Below are 19,338 nucleotides of genomic sequence, written 5' to 3' on the forward strand. Positions count from 1 at the left end.
ACTTTTGTACTTTCAAACACTAATGCAGAGCCGGCGCCGCGGCTCACTAGGCTAATCCTCTGCCTTGCGGCAACGGCACACGGGGTTCTAGTCCCGGTCGGGGCGCCGGATTCTGTCCCGGTTGCCCCTCTTCCAGGCCAGCTCTCTACTGTGGCCAGGGAGTGCAGTGGAGGATGGCCCAAGTCCTTGGGCCCTGCACCCCATAGGAGACCAGGAGAAGCACCTGGCTCCTGGCTTCGGATCAGCGCAGTGCAGTGGCCATTGAGGGGTGAACCAACGGAAGGAAGACCTTTCTCTCTGTCTCTCTCTCTCTCACTGTCCACTCTGCCTGTCAAAAAAAATATTTATTTATGAAAGTCAGAGTTGCACAGAGAGAGGAGAGAGGAGAGAGAGAAAAAGAGAGAGAGAAGAGAGAGAGAGATTGATTGTGTCTTCCATCTGATGGTTCACTCCCCAATTGGCCGCAATGGCCAGAGCTGTGCCGATCCAAAGCCAGGAGCCAGGAGCTTCTTCTGGGTCTCCCACACGGGTGGCAGGGGTCCAAGGACTTCGGCCACCTTCCACTGCTATCCCAAGCCATAGCAGAGAGCTGGATTGGAAGTGGAGCAGCCAAACTAGAACCAGTGCCCATATGGGATGCCAGCGCTTCAGGCCAGTGCTTTAACCCTCTGTGCCACAGCGCAGGCCCCAACAATTTTCACTTTGATTATGACCTTGTCTAAATAAGGTCAGAGTTTGTGAACTCAAGAGGCTTCCATAGCCTTGGAAGCTCATGACAAAAGCTTTGGGTGACTACTGATGACGTAAATAAGAGTGTCAATTGTTAAATCAACAACAGGAGTCACTGTGCACTTACTCCCCATGTAGGATCTCTGTCCTTAATGTGATGTACTATGAGAATTAACAGTAAAAATAGTCTTCAAACAGTACTTTATACTTTGTGTGCCTGTGTGGATGCAAACTATTGAAATCATTACTCAGTACAGAGTTGATCTTCTGTATATAAAGATAATTAAAAATGAATCTTAACAAAGAGTGGGATGGGAGAGGGGGTAGGAGATGGGATGGGTTGCAAGTGGGAGGGTAGTTATGGGGGGAAGAACTACTATAATCCAAAAGTTGTACTTTTGAAATTTATATTTATTAAATAAAAAAATTAGTGAAGCTAGTAGAAGAGTACACAGTTCATTATTCTATGCACTCTACTCACTATTTCTGCGAATGTTACAGAATTTTGTGCAATGATATTTCTTTTAAATAACTCAGTGATTTTTTAACTGTACTCCCTAGGGAACATCTGGCAATGACTGGAGAAATTTCCGATTGTCACAATCAGAACCCCTTTTGGACAAGGGTTGTTACTACTGGCATCTAGAAAGGAGAAGTCAGGACGCTGCTAAACATTCTACAAGTAAATAGAATAGCTCTCCACAAACAAAGGATTATCAAGTTCCCCAAATCAACTGACACTGAGAAATGCTCAAACTGCTATAATCATCTTATCCGTCAAAATTTGGCATTCGGGATGAACCCTTAATACACAGCAGTAGGGAAACCACTATCCAAGCAGTTAATTGTAAGGATTCTTAAGAGTTACTTCAATTTTTGGCTTACAATGACTTTTTAGTCTTTGGACCATTTCCATTCCAAGGACTGGGTCTGGTTTTTTGCTTTACTAGATTCTGCTATAATCCTTTCTGTTACAGTGTCTGTGTCAAGAAGGGTGGGATATGTCAAAGCACAGAACAACTGAAACAGAAGAATATGAGGTATCAAAGAATTTTCATAGATGATCTTTTATTAATTATAACACTAGCTAGTACATACGGGAATTAACTCTATACCAGGTATTGTGTCTAAAAGTCTACTGTGTCAATATACATATTAACTCATTTAATCATCAAACTATCTTATGGGATATACAAGCTCTCTCTCTTTATCTGTCACTCTGCCTTGAAATAACTAACTAACTAAATAAAATAAAAATTGTTATAATATATGTGTATATAAGTACTAACTTCCAAAGCACATTATTAGGAAGTTAGATTGGAAGTAGAGTAGATAGGAGGCCAGCTTAGCCAATGGTGGCTTAACCTGCTATGCCACTGTACCAGCTTCTGTTTTTTTACTTTGACTTGTATATTGAATAATTACTTAAATGAGACAAATAACACCTTTAGATTTTAAAATAGATTTGTCACACAGTACCAAAGATGATCTACACTGATTAACATAATAACAGAAAAGTTGTCTTTAACATGAGTAGAGTAGGCATATTATAGCATAATGCAAAGATTTATAATGTAGCAGTTTACATTAACTAATTAACTTGAGAGGCAGAGACAGACAGACACAAAGAAAGATCCCATATGTTGGTTTACTACTCAAATACCAACAATGTCCAGGAAAGAGCCAGACCAGAGCTGTGAGCCTGGAACTTGAATACAGGTCTCCCACATGTGGCAAGAAAGCAATTACCTGAGTCTTCAACACAGCTTCTTAGGGTTTGAATTAGCAAGAAGCTGGAGCTGGGGCTGGTACTCAAACTCAGGTACTCCATGGGATGCAGACCTCTTAAGCAGTGTCTTAACTACTTGGCTAAACACACATCCCTTGCGTAGCAATTTATACTCAATTTTTTTTTTTATTTGACAGAGTTAGACAGTGAGAGAGAGAGAGACAGAAAGGTCTTCCTTCCTTTGGTTCACCCCCAAAATGGCCGCTACGGCTGGAGCTACACCGATCTAAAGCCAGGGGCCAGGTGCTTCCTCCTGGTCTCCCATGCGGGTGCAAGGGCCAAGCATTTTGGCCATCCTCCACTCCTTCCCCAGGCCACAGCAGAGAGTGGACTGGAAGAGGAGCAACCGGGACTAGAACCCAGCACCCATATGGGATACCAGCGTCACAGGCGGAGGATTAACCAAGTGAGTCACAGCGCCGGCCCCTATACTCAATGTTTTAATAAGACATTGAATATTAGAAAAGAACACTCATTCTAAAATTGCTTGGCAACAGAGTCAAGCAATAGTAAACTAGAATGAATAAAGCTTGCAGTTCATGATCCTCTTTAAATCCTTAAGAAAAGTCTGCACTGTTTTGCTGGATTAACTCCACTTTCCACTTAAAAATTGTTTTATGGAAGCAATTACAATATCAGGCTCATCTATTCATAACTATACTTTAACTGTTATGACTTCTGTAAAAGATGAGAAAAAAAAAGCAGCAAACATAACACTGAACTTACCTCACTGAGCTTTCAAATACATTTGGGACTTGTAGCTGTATGAAGTAGACAACCACTAATCTACCCCCAGTCCAATGGCAAAAGAGCAATATCAGATGGAGGTTATAGGCAGAAAGGCAAGTTTTCAACACTTTAGGCTAATGGTAGCACCCTAATCACAACAGGTAAAAAATGTCAAAACATTGATGCAAAATACTAATTCCAATGAGACTTAGTTCCAAGTCCAGATAAGAGACAACTTGCTCAAACAGATGGACAGCGAACTAACCTAAAAGCCCTCTTGAAAAATGAGCTTGTATATGTTTCAAGTAACCAACTAGTCAATAATACCATTTCAATTTCTTGATACAAGTTGAACGTTCTTACTTGAAAATCTGAAATGAGCAGTGCTCCAAAATCTGTTAAGGTAGACTTGACACCGCAATTGGAAAATTCTATACATGGCCTCATGTGAAAGGTCAGTCAAAACACAGGTGCACTAAAAATAACATACAAAACTGTTTTCAGCTATGTGTAGGTGTGCATGAAACATAAACATGGGTGTCCCAACCAGAGACTTAACTTCTGCACAAAACACTTATCCCTCTCTGACCTCAGTAACACAAAACTGTCTAATAACACAAAATTTACAGCAATCTAAGTTTTTATAATCAAGTGATTTTCTAAGTATTTAGTTTGGTCCCTTAAGATATTTACCGCCCCCCCCCCCGCCAACAATAAGTAAATATACTTACTAGTAGATACTTAGTATAGATACTAAATATGACTAATGTTCCTGCTAGTAATATCGACATACATAAGTAAATGGCGAAGAAAGATCCACATACATACTCCCTCTTGCTGGTCAAACATGTAATTTTTATAAGATTAGGGCCTTTTCCTTTTGCATTAACAAAATTCATTAGTTGTCTTTTAAATGCTTTGTAATCTTCCATCACAATTTCCCACCATTCTGAGTCTCTCTTTGGAAATTGGAATCACTGTAGAGATGGTATATACAGAAGGCAGAGCAGCCGGGTCTTGAACCGGCGCCCATATGGATGCCGGCGCTTCAGGCCAGGGCGTTAACCCACTGAGCCACAGTGCTGGCCCCTAAACTGGGATTTCTAATGTCTGTGTTGAATAGACATACATTTGTGATATAAAATATGGTAAAGATGTACTACTTCTGCAATGTCATATTTCTATTCCCTGACTGGCCTGCATTTCCCCATCCAAAGCCAAATTTATTCCAATGTGGAAAGGAAGTCATTTACAGATTAGTCACTGTGAGAAAAGTACTATTATATCCTCAGAAGTCATATTTGTTTAAATATCAAATTTATTCTGATGGTCTCCAAACCTGGGATTTCTTCTAGAAGCTGAACACTAAAATAACATGATGTAATAACCCAGAATAAAAGAGAAAAGTATCATTCTAGAAAGTACTTTTATTGTACTATAATAGTACAGATTGGGAATTGGGAAATATCTCTAGGAATTTACAAGAAAGGCAGTGTGGGTGTTTTGAATATAAAAAAGGTGAGATTTTAGAAGAGAATAATGAAGGATTCATGCTACAAGGTTAGAAAATGACACTTATCAAATATGCAGAAATATAGACAAGACACACTAAAACAGATATTTCTAGTGTGTAAATTACAAGATGGGAACAGAATGGAGTTTTAAGGAAAATGTACTGTTAACTGGAATTCTGAGGAAAATGTACTGTCATGGTTAATAATGTTTCTTGAATGGGTAAAAGTGCTCATGTATTGTTGGACGTATCTGTGAGGGTGTTCCTGGAACAGATTAGCATTTAAACTGGAGAATGGGACAAAGATCACCTTCACCTATGTGAGTGGGCAAGGACATCATCCAATCCCTTACTGGCATGAATAGAACAAAAAGTGGAGGAAGGGTATATATGCTTCTTTTACCTGAGCTAGGACATCATCTTTTCCTGCCCTTGGAAATTGGTAGTCTGTTCTCAGGCCTCTGGACTCAGACCAATACTTACACCATGGTTCTCAGGCTTCCAAGATTATACTGAAACTCCACCACCAGTTCTCCTGAGTCTCCAGGCTGCACATGTTAGGTTACAAGAATTCTCAGACTCCACATCAACTCCTCATATTATATTTTTCTTTCCTTCCTTCCTTCCTTCCTTCCTTCCTTTCTTCCTTCCTTCCTTCCTTCCTTTTCTTCCTTTTCTTCCTTTTCTTCCTTTTCTTCCGTTCTTTCTCTTTCTCTTGAAAACTCTAATACAGTCATTACTTTATTTAAAATGTCAGTTTCAGGTTCCTTTAAATTTACTGGAACTATTTGTATTATATATAAAAATATATTCATTAAAATGTCGAAGACTTATAAAGTACAAAAGGTCTCCAATTTATGATTTGACTTCAAATTTTTCAACTTCATGATGGTGCAAAACCATATGCATTCAGTAAAAACCTTATTTCAGATTTTTAATGTTGATCTTTTCCTGGGTTAGTGATCTTTTTTGTGATAACTGGGCAGCAGCAGCCAGCTGCAGCTACCAGTCAACCACAACATCAAAGTGTAAATAACCAATGCTCCACAGTGTACTGCACTGTTAAGTTCTGATGTTCAGTATGTCAGGTATATTAAGAACACTTTTGATGTATGGTATTTTCAATTTATGAAGAGTTTATTGGAACATGACTCTACTGTAAATCAAGGGGCATGGTGCCATATTAAAATTCTGATGCTGCAGGTAAAGTTTGCTGATTTATCTCCCAGTACTGATTACTTTTTCCTGATCAACACAGAAAGGAATAATGGAGAGGAAAAATAAATTACCACTTTACTCTTGCTATCAACCATTCCTGCCTTCCCTCTGGCCAAAGTCTACCATTGCTCCTCTGGCCAATATGCAGTCAGTCTTTCAACTGTCTAGTATACTCATGTTAAAAACATATATGAGTCATATGCATTATAGAAAATTAGTATACCCAGTATAGACTGTACTAGAACAGATATTCTTTTTGTGTATTTTTTTTGACAGGCAGAGTGGACAGTGAGAGAGACAGAGAGAAAGGTCTTCCTTTGCCGTTGGTTCACCCTCCAATGGCCGCCATGGTCAGCATGCTGCGGCCGGCGCACTGCGCTGATCCGATGGCAGGAGCCAGGTACTTATCCTGCTCTCCCATGGGGTGCAGGGCCCAAGCACCTGGGCCATCCTCCACTGCACTCCCTGGCCACAGCAGAGAGCTGGCCTGGATGAGGGGCAACCGGGACAGAATCCGGCACCCCGACTGGGACTAGAACCCGGTGTGCCGGCGCCGCAAGGCAGAGGGTTAGCCTAGTGAGCCAAGGCCCCAGCCTTTTTGTGTATTTTTAAAAAGATTTATTTATTTATTTAAAAGGCAGAGTTATAGAAAACGAGGAGAGACAGAGATTTTCCATCTGGGGGTTCACTCCTCAAATGGCAGCAATGGCTGGGGTGGGCCAGGCCAAATCCAGGAGCCAGGAGCTTCTTCTGGGTCTCCCACGTGGGTGCAGGGGCCCAAGTACACCTCTGCTGCTTCCTCAGGCACATTAGCAGGGAGCTGGATTGGAAGTGCAGCAGCTGGGACTTGAACTGGTGCCCATATGGGATGCTGGTGCTGCAGGCCGGGGCTTTAACCCACTGAGCCACAGTGATAGCTCCAGAACAGATATTCTTAGAACGGAATTTCTTAAACTGTGATCCGGGGAACTGGGAAGTTAGTTTATGCTACATGAGCTACGCTAAACTATAAGATCCAAGAACCTAAGACTTTATTCAGCATTTTCATTAACACATTCCCAAGTGCTCAGACTAACATCTGCTATATAGTACTCAACAAATACTAAATGGATAATTGTAATGAACCATGAAATATTAGTAGCTACTAAAAATGGAAACATTTTTCAAAGAAGGAAAATATCAGGATAAAATATAGAAGTAAATACTGGATAAGTATAACAGGATAGAACAAATTAATCAAGAGTAGGAAACACACTCTAAGAGGTGTTGCTAGAAGAGTCAGCATTCCTCCGCTTTTTTCCGCTAACACTCCAGCTGTAAATATCAGATCATCAGGCTGGACTAAGCACTCCTTTTCCTCGTTGTTGCTTCTCTAAACTTTGAGATCATGCTAGTCATTCTACCAAATGATTCTGCTCATAGTTTCAAACACTATTCCAAATACAGTTTTGTCAGTATTCAGACAGAGATCTTGGTCTCTCAGCCCAGATTCTCACTTCATATACCTCCTCAGCCTCAGTGATCTTGTTCCTCACTCCTTTTCAATTCCTACTTCCACACTAGGGAACCTTGCCATTACTAATGGCTACATGGTATTTATTATCTCTCAATCTCAAATGTCACTGATCACTACTTCTGATATATCTAGCTTGTTTTTTCCTCCTGATCTCATTGGTATCTAGAACCCATTGAATTTATCCTTGTCTCTCACCTTTCATGTTCTCATATCCTCTCCTGCTCAGTTCAGATTTCACAGTCCAACACTATAATCACACTCCTTTCAAATATCCTCAACTTCCTTGATCTAATCTTATTATTCAAATCTGGCAGTATCCCAACTCTGATTAAGGTTCAATTCTCCATCTATTCTATTAATTAAATGTGGCTTTTACTATACTACTAACAAATCCCTCTTTAAATTAATGACCAATGTTAAGTGAGACATCAGTAGTATCTAGGAACCCTACTACATTTCCCTAAGCCATTTACTCTCTTTAACTACAATTTATACATTTTTCTTTATCTTCAAACTTCAATATCTTTACCCATCCTTACTTTAAGCTGGTTGTTTTCTCCATCTAATTCAGAAAACAAGTAATCAGAAGAAAAACTCTGCAGGCTCACATCACCATTATCTACCTAATTATCTACATCCCAGCCTATAAAATAGTTTTTTTTTTTTAAAAAAAAGCTTTATTCCTTTCTATGTGTAATCCCTTCACTTCTGTTTTTTATTATCATTTGTCATTTCTTCTAGTAAATTTTTTTTAGCATTTCTTTCCTCTCTTCTGTATCATCATTTTTTCCTCCCTTACCAGGGTACAACATAAAACCAGACTGGAGATTATTCTCATTTAGAAGATCCATGTTTGTCTCACAGTCTCTTACAGCTAGTTTCCTACTACGCTTTCCCTCTCATAGCATAATTCCCTGGAATAGCAGCTTATATTCACTAATTGTTAATTCTTCTCTCTCATTCACTAAACCTCTGCAATCAAATTTTTACCATCATGATTCTACCAAATGGTTTGACAAGACTATCAGTTCTCTCCAGGCTGCAATTTTAAAAAGGGTGGTAATGAACAGCCTCATTTAGAAGCTTATTTATATATGTTTACTTATTTATATTTACTTATTTGAGAGGTAGGGAGAGGAGAAAAATGGAAGCACTCCCATATACCAGTTCACTCCTCAAATGCCTCCAATGGCTGGGCTTAAACTAGGAGCAGGGAACTCAATCCTGTCTCCCACATGGATTTCAGGAACTCAATCACTTGAGCCATCACCACTCCCTCGGTTAGGTACTGAGTACTGAACCCAGGCACTCCAATGTGAGATGCAGGCATTCTAACCAGCATGTTAAATCACAGGCCAAACGCCATGGATAATCTCTCTCTCTCTCTCTCTCTCCCCCTCTCCCTCTCCCTCTCTCTGTCAACTCTTTAAATAAATAAATCTTTAAAAAATTGCTTTACGCTTACCATGCTTACAGTAAAATATAACTACAATGTAACAGAAGGTGTCTATTAAGAGAAAAAGATTGCTGGTATCCAAAGGCCAATGCAAAATCACATACAGGCTTTTATTTCTAAGTATAAAATTTGTAGTAAAACAAAAGAAACATACCTAATTATTTAGTATAAAGATAACATTTGACAATGTTTTTAGAAATTTTTAAAATGAATGAAATGCAAAGCAATCTTTTCTTTTAATTGAAATGATCAAGACTGTATAGGAGTTGGGAAAAGATAATTCAAGGAACTACTCATTTTCTATGAAATATTTTATTTACTGATAGTGGCTTATACTTGCATTATAAATGTATAATGCTGAAATAAGAAGACCTAATTAAAAGTCCTTCACAGATGCAAAAATGAGTACTTATGTTTATGCACCAAATAACTATCATAACTCTTTCCTTCTTGAATTTTAAAACATAGCTCAATTTTGTTGTTACCTTAAATAACACAATTCTTTGAAAACCATTGCCATTTTAAAAGAGATTTCAAAGGACTTATATAAAAAGATTAATCTCAAATTCCTCTGAAAATATTTGATGGGTAGAAGCCTGGCTGTTTTCAGAAAGCTGGTTTGGACTCTGGCCCTTAACCTTGCCCATGTAGACAAAAAGTCTTATTAAACTGTCAACGTGGCCTGCCATCTGTGCCAAAGTTCACTTCTACACTTGAAATTTTGTATAATTATAATGTGTAACAAACACTTAAAAACTAAAATATAAACAAAGAGTAAGACCATCCTTTAATGGCACCTGATTACTTAAAATTTCCAATACAAGTTCACTGTAGAAATTTCAGAAAATGTAGAAAAATGTAATGATGATGATGACAAACAAGAATAACAGCAAGGGTGTTAACATCTCTCACTGCTATTCCACCTGAGCTAAGCATGTGGCATATGCGTAATTTCACTTAATCTGGGTAATAATTCTATGTGATAAGTCTTTTTTTCTTAAGATAGGTCTGCTTTTACCACAACTTTACACAGAATTTAAAGTGATGAAAGTGAGACAAAGCACAGAGCTAGTATGTAGAAAAGCCATAAATTAAATGCAGATCTAACTCCAGAACCTGAGCTTTCACTCACATATGCTGACCAAGAAAATTAAAACCACTTGTATGTAATCCCACCCACCATATACAATCTCTGCTAACATTAATATTATCTCTGGCTTTCCCAATAGTCCTAATTCTCTTCCTCTTTAAACAATCAAAGTTTCAATGATATAGTCTTTTAGATATTCTTCCTAGGAATGAATGAATGAATATATATATACCTATCTATGCAGATACACAATTTTTAAAATTATAAAATAATGACATACTATATATGAATTGCTGTGATGGGGAACTGAAGCGCAAAGAAATTACATGTCATATTCCAGATCACAAGACTGTAAGGTAAAAATCAGAACTGAATTGGAGTAAGACACAATTAATTAAAATGACCCAACGTTTTTAGACATTTTTTTCTGACTTAGAAAACAATTTAACATAATGTGCTATACCTCACAATTATTACTGTAATAACAATAAAATTAGCTAACATTCATAGGTATTTACTAGGGGCCAAGCATTCTGCTGAATGCTTTATATACATAGTAATCTGATTTAAGAATATGATCCTCATTTTTAGAGATGAGGAAACTGAGGCTTAGAAAAGTTAAGTGACTTGCCCAAAGGCACACAGCCAACAAGTAATACTGCATGCTGAAAAGTTACAGAGTATGAGTCTGTTCTGTTATTTTGGAAATTATTCTTTAATCATTGATATCACTTTGTTAGCTTTTTTCATGATAATAGAATACAGTCCCATCTCAAACATAAAAATTAATTTTTTTTAATCTAATAAGTAATGAGTGTTTATAGAATTTGCATAGTAATGGGATTAGAAGGAAATGTCTTTCTGAATTATACTGTGTTCACTTTAAGAGTTCAATAATAAATTCTGCTTCTGATCCTGACAAATCACTTAAATTTTCCAGGTCTTCTTTCCCTACTGTGAGATAATTATACAACACAATTCCTTGAACATCCCCTACTCTGATGGCTTAGTTAACACAATTAATCACTTCCATAAGCTGCAGTTACTGAACCAAAATATACAGTTTATTTACTTTTTCCCCCTACATGTTCTGCCTACAACAAATTTGATTTCAGCAAAAAGAAAACTGGAATTAAACATTCTAGAATGTAATGCTATACAGATTCAATCTATTCTTTGTAGACAACGTATTACTGACTCGGTTGTTTGATCTACAATTTCCTGTACATATACAACAGCACAGAAAAGTCAGGCTTTGGTACAAAGATGCTAGATACAAACAAACAATCCAACAAAAATAAAAGTTCATTTCTCAAACACAAAGTCTAAAATATAGCTACCAAAAACTTTTAGTTTAGATGATAAAGAAACATTACTAACTACTTTCTAGAAGTCAATAGTAGTAGCATGAATTCCATAGCCCTCTAGCATTTGTTCACTGCATTATTCGTAAGCAGCCTAGAGTAGCCCTTTAATCCAATCAGATCTCAAAGCGTGGAACTTTAACTAGCAGCTTCTACATCATCTGGGAATTTGCTACAAGCGCAAGTTCTTGACTCACTTCAGACCTACCGAACCAGAAATTCTCAGGGTGGAGCCAGCAGTCTGCATTTGGACACGCTCTCTTAAGTATGAAGTATGCTAAAATTTGAGAACCACTGCTCTAACTTTGAGTTTATGATAAACTCAAAGTTGTCTCTGCAAGATAAAATAGTTTCCTAAATTTATGGGTAATAATGAGTAAAGCATGTAGATAAGAAGATATCAGAACATTAGCCTTCACTGCATTATTGTATATGAATATATAATAAAATAATCATTGTTCTGATAGTATATTCTATGTTAAATTTCTTCCCCGAAAGCATAGATTGATATTAGCCCTCTAGGGGGAGCAAAACAGTTTCTCTTTACCTTTAAACGATTCCAGTATTTAGTTCTATGAAATGAAGTGATGGCAGACAGATTACTAGGATAAAGGGCATACTAGGATATGTGCAGGGAGGCATCACAGGTCAGAAAAAAGTACTCGAATATCTAGTGAGACGCAGAAGCTTACATGAGGAGGACATAGGTAATTTAGGGGAAAGTCAATGATTGGGGGAGGATGGAGGAGTCCTCCCAACAGGTGACAGCCTGTGACTGTCTGGTATGGTGTCAAGCTTCTGCTTCCCATGATAACACTTAATCTTTCCTGGTTGATGAGATTGCCAGAAGGGAGGCTCCTGATAATTGAGTTCCTTTCTGGAGGATCTATCTTTAGGCAGATAAGGGAACATCAGAGAAAACTTCCTCTGCAAAGAGGTAAAGGGATAAGAGACAGAGAAACCTTGGTTCTGAGGCCTTCTGATCTTTAGCTCAAAGCAATCAGCCTGACAAATAACCAGACTCTGAGGTGATTTTTCAGAGTCCCAACAGTTTGCTTCATGCAGGTACTCTTTACTCATTTCTCTCTTGCTACTTTTCGTTAATATGTAGAGATAATAGCTTAAACCTCATATTACCTTTTATTTTTTAAGATTTATTTATTTATTTGAAAGGCAGAGTTAGAGAGAGAGGGAGAGACAGGCAGAGACAGACATATTCCATCTGTTGGTTCACTCCCCAAATGGTTGCAACAGCCACAGCTGGGCCAGGCTGAACCCAGGAGCCTGGAACTCCATCCAGGTCTCCCATGCAGGTGGCAGGGGCCCGAGGACTTGGGCCGTCTTCTGCTATTCCTCAGGTGCATAAGAGGGAGCTGGAAACCGGCACGCTCCTATGGGATGCCAGCATCACAAGTGGCAGCATAACTTCTGTGCTACGAGGCTGGCCTCCAGATTACCATTCTATCTCAGTGCAAACTTATTTTCAGAGAATGTAATAACTTTATTTTTCTTATTAAAGACTCATCTATTTATTTGAAAGAGTGACAGAGAGGGAAGACACATAGAGAGAGGTCCTGCATCTGCTGGCCACTTCCCCATATGCCCTTAGCAGCCAGGGCCTGTAAGAAGCCAGGAGACAGGAACTCTAGGAGCCAGAACTCCAACTCATGGACTCGAACCAGCACTGCAACACAGGAGGCTGGCACGGTGAGGGGCGGCTCAACCAGTAGCACAATACCAGGCCCTAAAAACTTTACTGTCACAGAGCAAGTCCCGGTGAAGTTTCTATGCTTAAATAAGCATAAGGAAAAAAAGTCCATATAGGATAGAAATCATTTTTGGCTTCTTCCTGTCTGTCTAAAAATCTTTACTGAGGTTTAGTTTGGTTCCATTCTAATTCAGCAAAGAATTCATGCTTGTGGAACAAATATTTAAAGAATCACATTGATAAAATTGTTCAAAGTGATTCACTACTGGTATTCCAACGAACAGCAGTTACTTTGCTTTATGACAATATCAATAGCTACATTAGATTAAGGATGTCAGATGGGCAATCAAGAAGTGAGATTAGGTCACCCTGACAGTCATTCTGATGTGTAAATCTGGAAAACAAAAGGTCTCTGATGGGGTTTTTTAAGGAATTAGCAGTTACTTTATTTAACTCGCTAAGATTTGCATGAAGTGTAAAGTACAGTATTTCACTGCCCAAGAAGACTGGTAATACCTCAGAACACAAAAAAGATTCTTCTAACCACATGCTGCGATGTTATCTACAGAGCAATTTTGTTTCTCATGGAGGCATAAGTCCCAACCTAAGATATAACCATGATTTATTTAGAAAACCCCATCATTCACAGTAGTGCAGGAAGTCTGTACTACTCTGAAAGGGAAATCCTCAAGGTCTTTCCACATTCAAAATTAATTCATAAAATCAAATGTGTCTTATTTTTGTTTGGCCCAAGTTTTCTCCCACTGGGTTTTCTGTTTGCTTGTTCATTTTAGCAGGTCTTATCTGGCTTCAGAGATATTTTATCTTGACATGGTGGATCAGCGTTTCCGATAGTTTCCTTACAACTAGGAATCAATTTACTTTGCTGACCTCTGATGCTCTAAATATGTAGTAGCTGCATTCACTGTGGCTTAACATAAATTTTAATGAGCAGGAATAAACAAAAGAACTAAAATCAGGTTTTCTAAGGTCTTTTACTAATGGTCTCATCTGTATACTCAACTAGAGCTGTGAACATTTCAGACACAGCTCTATGGACTCACTGTAGAGAAAGTGTAAAGGACGTTGCCAGGCAACTCATCTAAGCTTCAAAGAATCTAAGCATTGATAATGGGCCTGCCTCAGTTTGGCTCCCGCACAAGAAGGGTTTTAGTGAACTCTCACATGTGTTAACAGGCCATTCATGAGTAGAGGTATTTCTAAAAAGTGAATGGCCAAAAGTAGTTGGACTCAGGAATCTATAATATTTCTTTTTTAATTCAGGTCTAAGGTTCCCAATATCACAAATTTTTTCTGTAGCTATCTAGAAATCCAATAGGAATGAAGTACAATAGGTTATATGTAAAAAGTCCAGTGCTGAATTCTTATTTATATCTTCAACAGTGCTGTTTGTATGTGGCCATAGCACAATTTCTTCAAATATCTCAAATCACAAAATATTTATCCACAAAAATGATTTAAATCTTTTGAAAATGATTTTTTAAATTTTTTACAACACTATATTTTAATATCAATAGTCAAAACAGGATGTTCAGTAATAAATATACTCTTTAAAGAGAATATGTAATCAGTTGCCAAAGAGGTAATAGTATGTTTTTGTAAGTAGTATACATGCAAAATACTGCTCTGCTGGACGGACCTGACCTAATCCTCCCGTTTCCAAGCAGACACTTTGCATGCATGCTTACCAGGGCAGTATGCATCCACGTCCAGTTTCTGAGCTGAAGTGAGGGTTGGTGAGCCAAGCTCGGATTCTGGAATTCGTGGGCTCTCAACAAACTTTGCCTTCCTCAGAGGGGCTAAGGACAAAAAGGAGAGAGAGAGAAAGGAGGAGGAGGAGGCCAAGCAGGAGGAGGAAAGGAAATTTGGGAGGGATGGAGGGAAGGAAAAAGTGGGAAAAGAGGGAGAGGGGGAAATAGAAAAGAAGGGAAAGAGAGACGGAGGGAAAGAGAAGGAGAAAAGGAAAAAGAGAAACACAGAGGGGTCATGAGTAAGGGGAACAGCAGGCAACAGATGGAAGCACTTAAACGAACAACACACTCTGTCAGACTCAGATCAGGTTACCCTAGTTTTTGTGCCAGAAAAAAAAAATAACTGCATTCTTCATAGAGGAGATGGGTCTTGCTAAAAACTCTCTGAAAGCTGAAAAAACTAAAATCTAATATTTAAAATAGGCATAAATTGTGATTGCCTATTATAGCCCATTAAGCTATTTTTTCCCTTTATAGAGCAAACATCTCTTTTTTTTAAAAAATCTTCATTTGTCATTATACTCAAGTATTAACTAAGGACAGGACAGGATTAAGTTTTAAGGTTTTGTTTATAATAGTTATAATCAGAAGGTTTTCTTTATCTAGAATAGCTAATACTCGGTTGTGATAAATACTGTAAATAATATTAAACATAAGCCATGAGGCCTAATCTGTGTAGCTTAACAGGGAAAAACAATTCTCTTACTTAATGTAAGGAGTCAAATTTTTAGTGGCCAAAAATATTAAGTCATACCAGTTTGACACTGGATGCTAAAAAATGTGACATAACTACAAATTTAGTCATGAAGTCTCTGGAATATTCCATGAAATGGAAATCATTTATACTTATAAAGAACCAAGAATCATTCATGGATCAAAATTAACTTACTAAAGTACATATAAATTAATTTACTGAATTTTAAAAGGAAAAATGAAGGAACAATATTAATATATAGTCAAGTAAATAGTTAAATATTTTATGAAATTTTAAAATATTTTATTAAGATTGCTTAGGTAGTTTCAAACTGCATCAAATGAACTATAATAGGATACTTAGTATAGCACTGACACAACAGTATCACATGAATTTAAAAACTGAATTGTCTGCGTTATCTATTAATATAACTACAGGTGTCTAAGACACCTGATTGTTTCAGAGCAGTACATTTTTCAAAATACTCATCTATTATTGACAAACAGAAGATTCTAAATTATTCTTAAAAGACCCTGTAAAAAGTAATATAAAATATCATTACAATAGCCAGAAGACTCCTTTATTTTCTTTGGTGGATAAAAATGAGAAAGCACTGGAAGAATACAGGAAATATTTTTGAAATGTGCATTCAAAATCTACACACAACTAAACAGCATTTCAAACTTTAAGACTATATTTTTAAAAGGGGGCTGTTACTGTTTCCATGGCAACAAAGGCCTTAGGCTCTAAAAGCACAGTTCTATGCCAAAATAAGCTTGGGAATACAGCAGAACTCTCACCTCTTCCAAGTGTCACACTTGAGGTTGCTTTAAATAATCACTATTAGGAATGATTTCCAGTGATTTATATGCATATATGCAGGCTACTAATAGCCAATAATATAATCTTTCATCATAATCTTACCAACAGATTAAAAAATAATAAAACATTTTATTTATCAAATATTGCTCAGTAAAGGACAAATGATTATAATTTAATTCTTAAAGCTCTAAGCCTTTTACTAGAATTTTACTGAAGCACTGTCATGCATCAGAATAACTATTTTACCTGCTGAGTTCTGACAAAGACAGCACTGATTACTACTCAAGGGACTTTATATATTGAAAAACTTTAATAAATAAATGTCTATAATAAAATCTGGGGCTATTAGACAGCCATAAACAGTACTCTAGGGGAGAAACATAAGAAAATTGAAGGATGGTAGTAGAACTTAAGGGAGGTAAGAAGAATGGACAAGAATTATGAGATAGTCAATGAGAAAGATTAAGGTCCCAGAGATCAAAAAGGAAAAAAATAGCTAAAAACTATGAAGAGTACATAGACTATACATTGTTCACAAGGACTTTAATAGATTCAGGGAAAAGAAAAAAATGAGACATCTTACTAGAATATAGAATTTTCCAGCAAACAGTTATTTGGAGTCTTTGAAGCTCAAGGTCACACTAACTTCTTTACAGCCACTTCTCAGGAAATTCCAGATGAAATTATCTTTAGAGTTCACAGTAGGCATTTAATTTTACCTCCCTTTACCCTCATCCATGGGGGTACTATGCATATCAAGTAATGAAGTTCAATTACTCTATAAGGTTGATGATAGTGTTTTCATCCAAATTAGAGAAAATTGATGCTCTTCCAGGGGCATGACACCTTTTTTTTTTTTTTTTTTTTTTCTGAAAAGAGCCATTTGGATATTTGTAACATCATTTGTGGGCCATCCCAAATTATCAACTTAAAAAATAGCATGCTACAGAATTACCAGATTTCGAGATCTGCCTGTCATTGTCTTGACAGGGCCAGATCAAATGATTTCATGGGCCTTATACAGCCTGTAGGCTGGATGTTCCCCACTCTTACAATTAGTCCATTAAAAAACAGGATATACCATCATAGACATGACAGGTTGTCCAATGGTCATAATACTGTTTTGTGTATACCAAAGGGCATGGTGGAAGACGGGCATGATATTTTTCTTGTAAACCTAGAATTTTAATGCATTTCACTGTTAAAAAAAAAGTATACAAGATGATTTAGATGAGTGAGAGAATTCTACATTAAAAGGGTTTACCAGATAGGAAAAAAAAGGTGGCTGAGATGAGATGAGTAAGAACCTAACAACAAAAATGAGGTATTTTATTCTAAGACAACAAAAAACTTTTGTTCTGAGAAGTGATCTGAATCAACACTGGAAACATGATTCTTGACACTGTAAGACTTGGCTTTGGGAATCTACGGAGGTTGAAAGAAAATACACTGGTTGAGGGGGTGGACATAATGATTTGGAAGACCTAGGTCTTAGTTCTACTACTTTATTAGTTAACAAGAAACTGTCAGGGGGGACATTGTGGCATAGCGGGCTAAGCTGCTGCTCGGGAAGCCTGCATCCCATATCAGAGTGTCTGGGATACGGTCCTACCTCTGCTTCTGTTCGTGTGCACCCCTGTGAGGCAGCAGATAATAGCTCAAGTACTTATGTCCCTGCTGCCCACATGGGAGACCCAGACTGAGTTCCTGGCTCCTGACTTCGGCCTGGCGCAGGCCCAGCCCCAGCTGTGTAGGCTTTTGGGAAGTGAATCAGCAGATGGAAGATATTCTCTCTCCCCTCCCCTCCCTTCCCCTCCCCTCCTTCCCTTCTCTTTCTCTCCCCCTTTCTTCTTCCCTCCCATCCTCCCTCCCTCCTCTTCTCTTTCTGTGTCAACTCTGCATTTCAAACTTAAAAAGATTAAAAACATACACTGCCAGTAAAAAAAAAAAAAAAAAAAAAAAAAACTTGACAAGTTAGTTAGTAAGCCTCACTGGAGCAGTGAGGACTATGCCTGCATAAAGCAGTATGCACAAGTGACTTCAAGACACCCTATCAGAGGGTAACACAGAGGTAAAGAGTTAGGCAATGTAGCAAGAAAGAGTCTAGGGCTTGAAACCAAAAAGCCTAGGTTAGATTCCCATGTCTTTCACTTTTCCATATCTGTAGGAACATTTCTGAGTTCAGGTCTCCTCATCAGTTACTCTGGGTTCTTAACAGTACCTACATCACAGATGAGTTGTAAGAATTATATTAATACAAATAAAGTCCTCAGAACAGTTTCTAGCACAGAATGAATGTTTGATAAATGTTAGCTGCTGTCACCAGTATCATTATTTGGAATGTATGAATCATGTATTTATTTTGGGAGAAGGAAGGAGTAAAAACAAAGACAGCTAAGATGCCATTGAGGAATGAGGTGACCACTAATTACTTTTTAAAAAGTACAAAGGTAATAATATTGAAAATATGGGGGCTAGTGTTGTGGCATAGCGGGTAAGGCCACCACCTGCAGTGCCACATCCCTCATGGGCACTGGTTCGAGTCCTGGCTGCTCCACCTCCAATCCAGCTCTCTGCTATGGCCTGGGAAAGCAGCAGAGGATGGCCCAAGTCCTTGGGCCCCTGCACCCGTGTGGGAGACCTGGAAGAAGCTCCTGGCTTTGGATCGGCACGCAGCTCTGTCTGTTGCGGCCAATTGGAGAGTGAACCAGTGATTGGAAGATCTCTCTCTCTCTGCCTCTCCTTTCTCTGTTTAACTCTGACTTTCAAGTAAATAAGTAAATCTTTAAAAAAGAAAATATGTCATGCTGTAAAAAGCAGGATATCCAAATCAAAATGTTCTAGGTTAGATAATAACAAATATGAGGGTACATAAAAAAGTGTAGTTTAGGCCATTGGTTCTCAAAATGCAGTGCCTGAACCAGTAGCCTAGCATCAC

At 38.0% G+C, this 19,338-nt stretch overlaps 1 protein-coding gene across 23 annotated transcripts in view; it reads right to left on the minus strand.

The window, feature by feature from the left end:
- TANC2 (tetratricopeptide repeat, ankyrin repeat and coiled-coil containing 2) overlaps window positions 1-19,338 on the minus strand; it is a 439,275-nt gene that overhangs the window by 197,504 nt on the left and 222,433 nt on the right. For 17 of the 23 annotated variants that reach the window (XR_007911352.3, XM_089316839.1, XM_051825093.3 and 14 more), the window contains one exon: window positions 14,822-14,932. The exons of the other annotated variants lie outside the window; for them this stretch is intronic. Coding sequence is in view for 16 of the 17 variants with exons in the window: in XM_089316839.1 (XP_089172965.1) it covers window positions 14,822-14,932 (111 nt within the window). In the remaining variant the exon portion in view is untranslated. The remainder of the gene's footprint in view (window positions 1-14,821; window positions 14,933-19,338) is intronic. 23 annotated transcript variants of the gene reach the window in all.

This window comes from Oryctolagus cuniculus, chromosome 17 (genome assembly GCF_051225735.1).
Source record: "Oryctolagus cuniculus isolate XC-2025 breed Fujian yellow rabbit chromosome 17, ASM5122573v1, whole genome shotgun sequence".
Classification (NCBI taxonomy): domain Eukaryota; kingdom Metazoa; phylum Chordata; class Mammalia; order Lagomorpha; family Leporidae; genus Oryctolagus; species Oryctolagus cuniculus.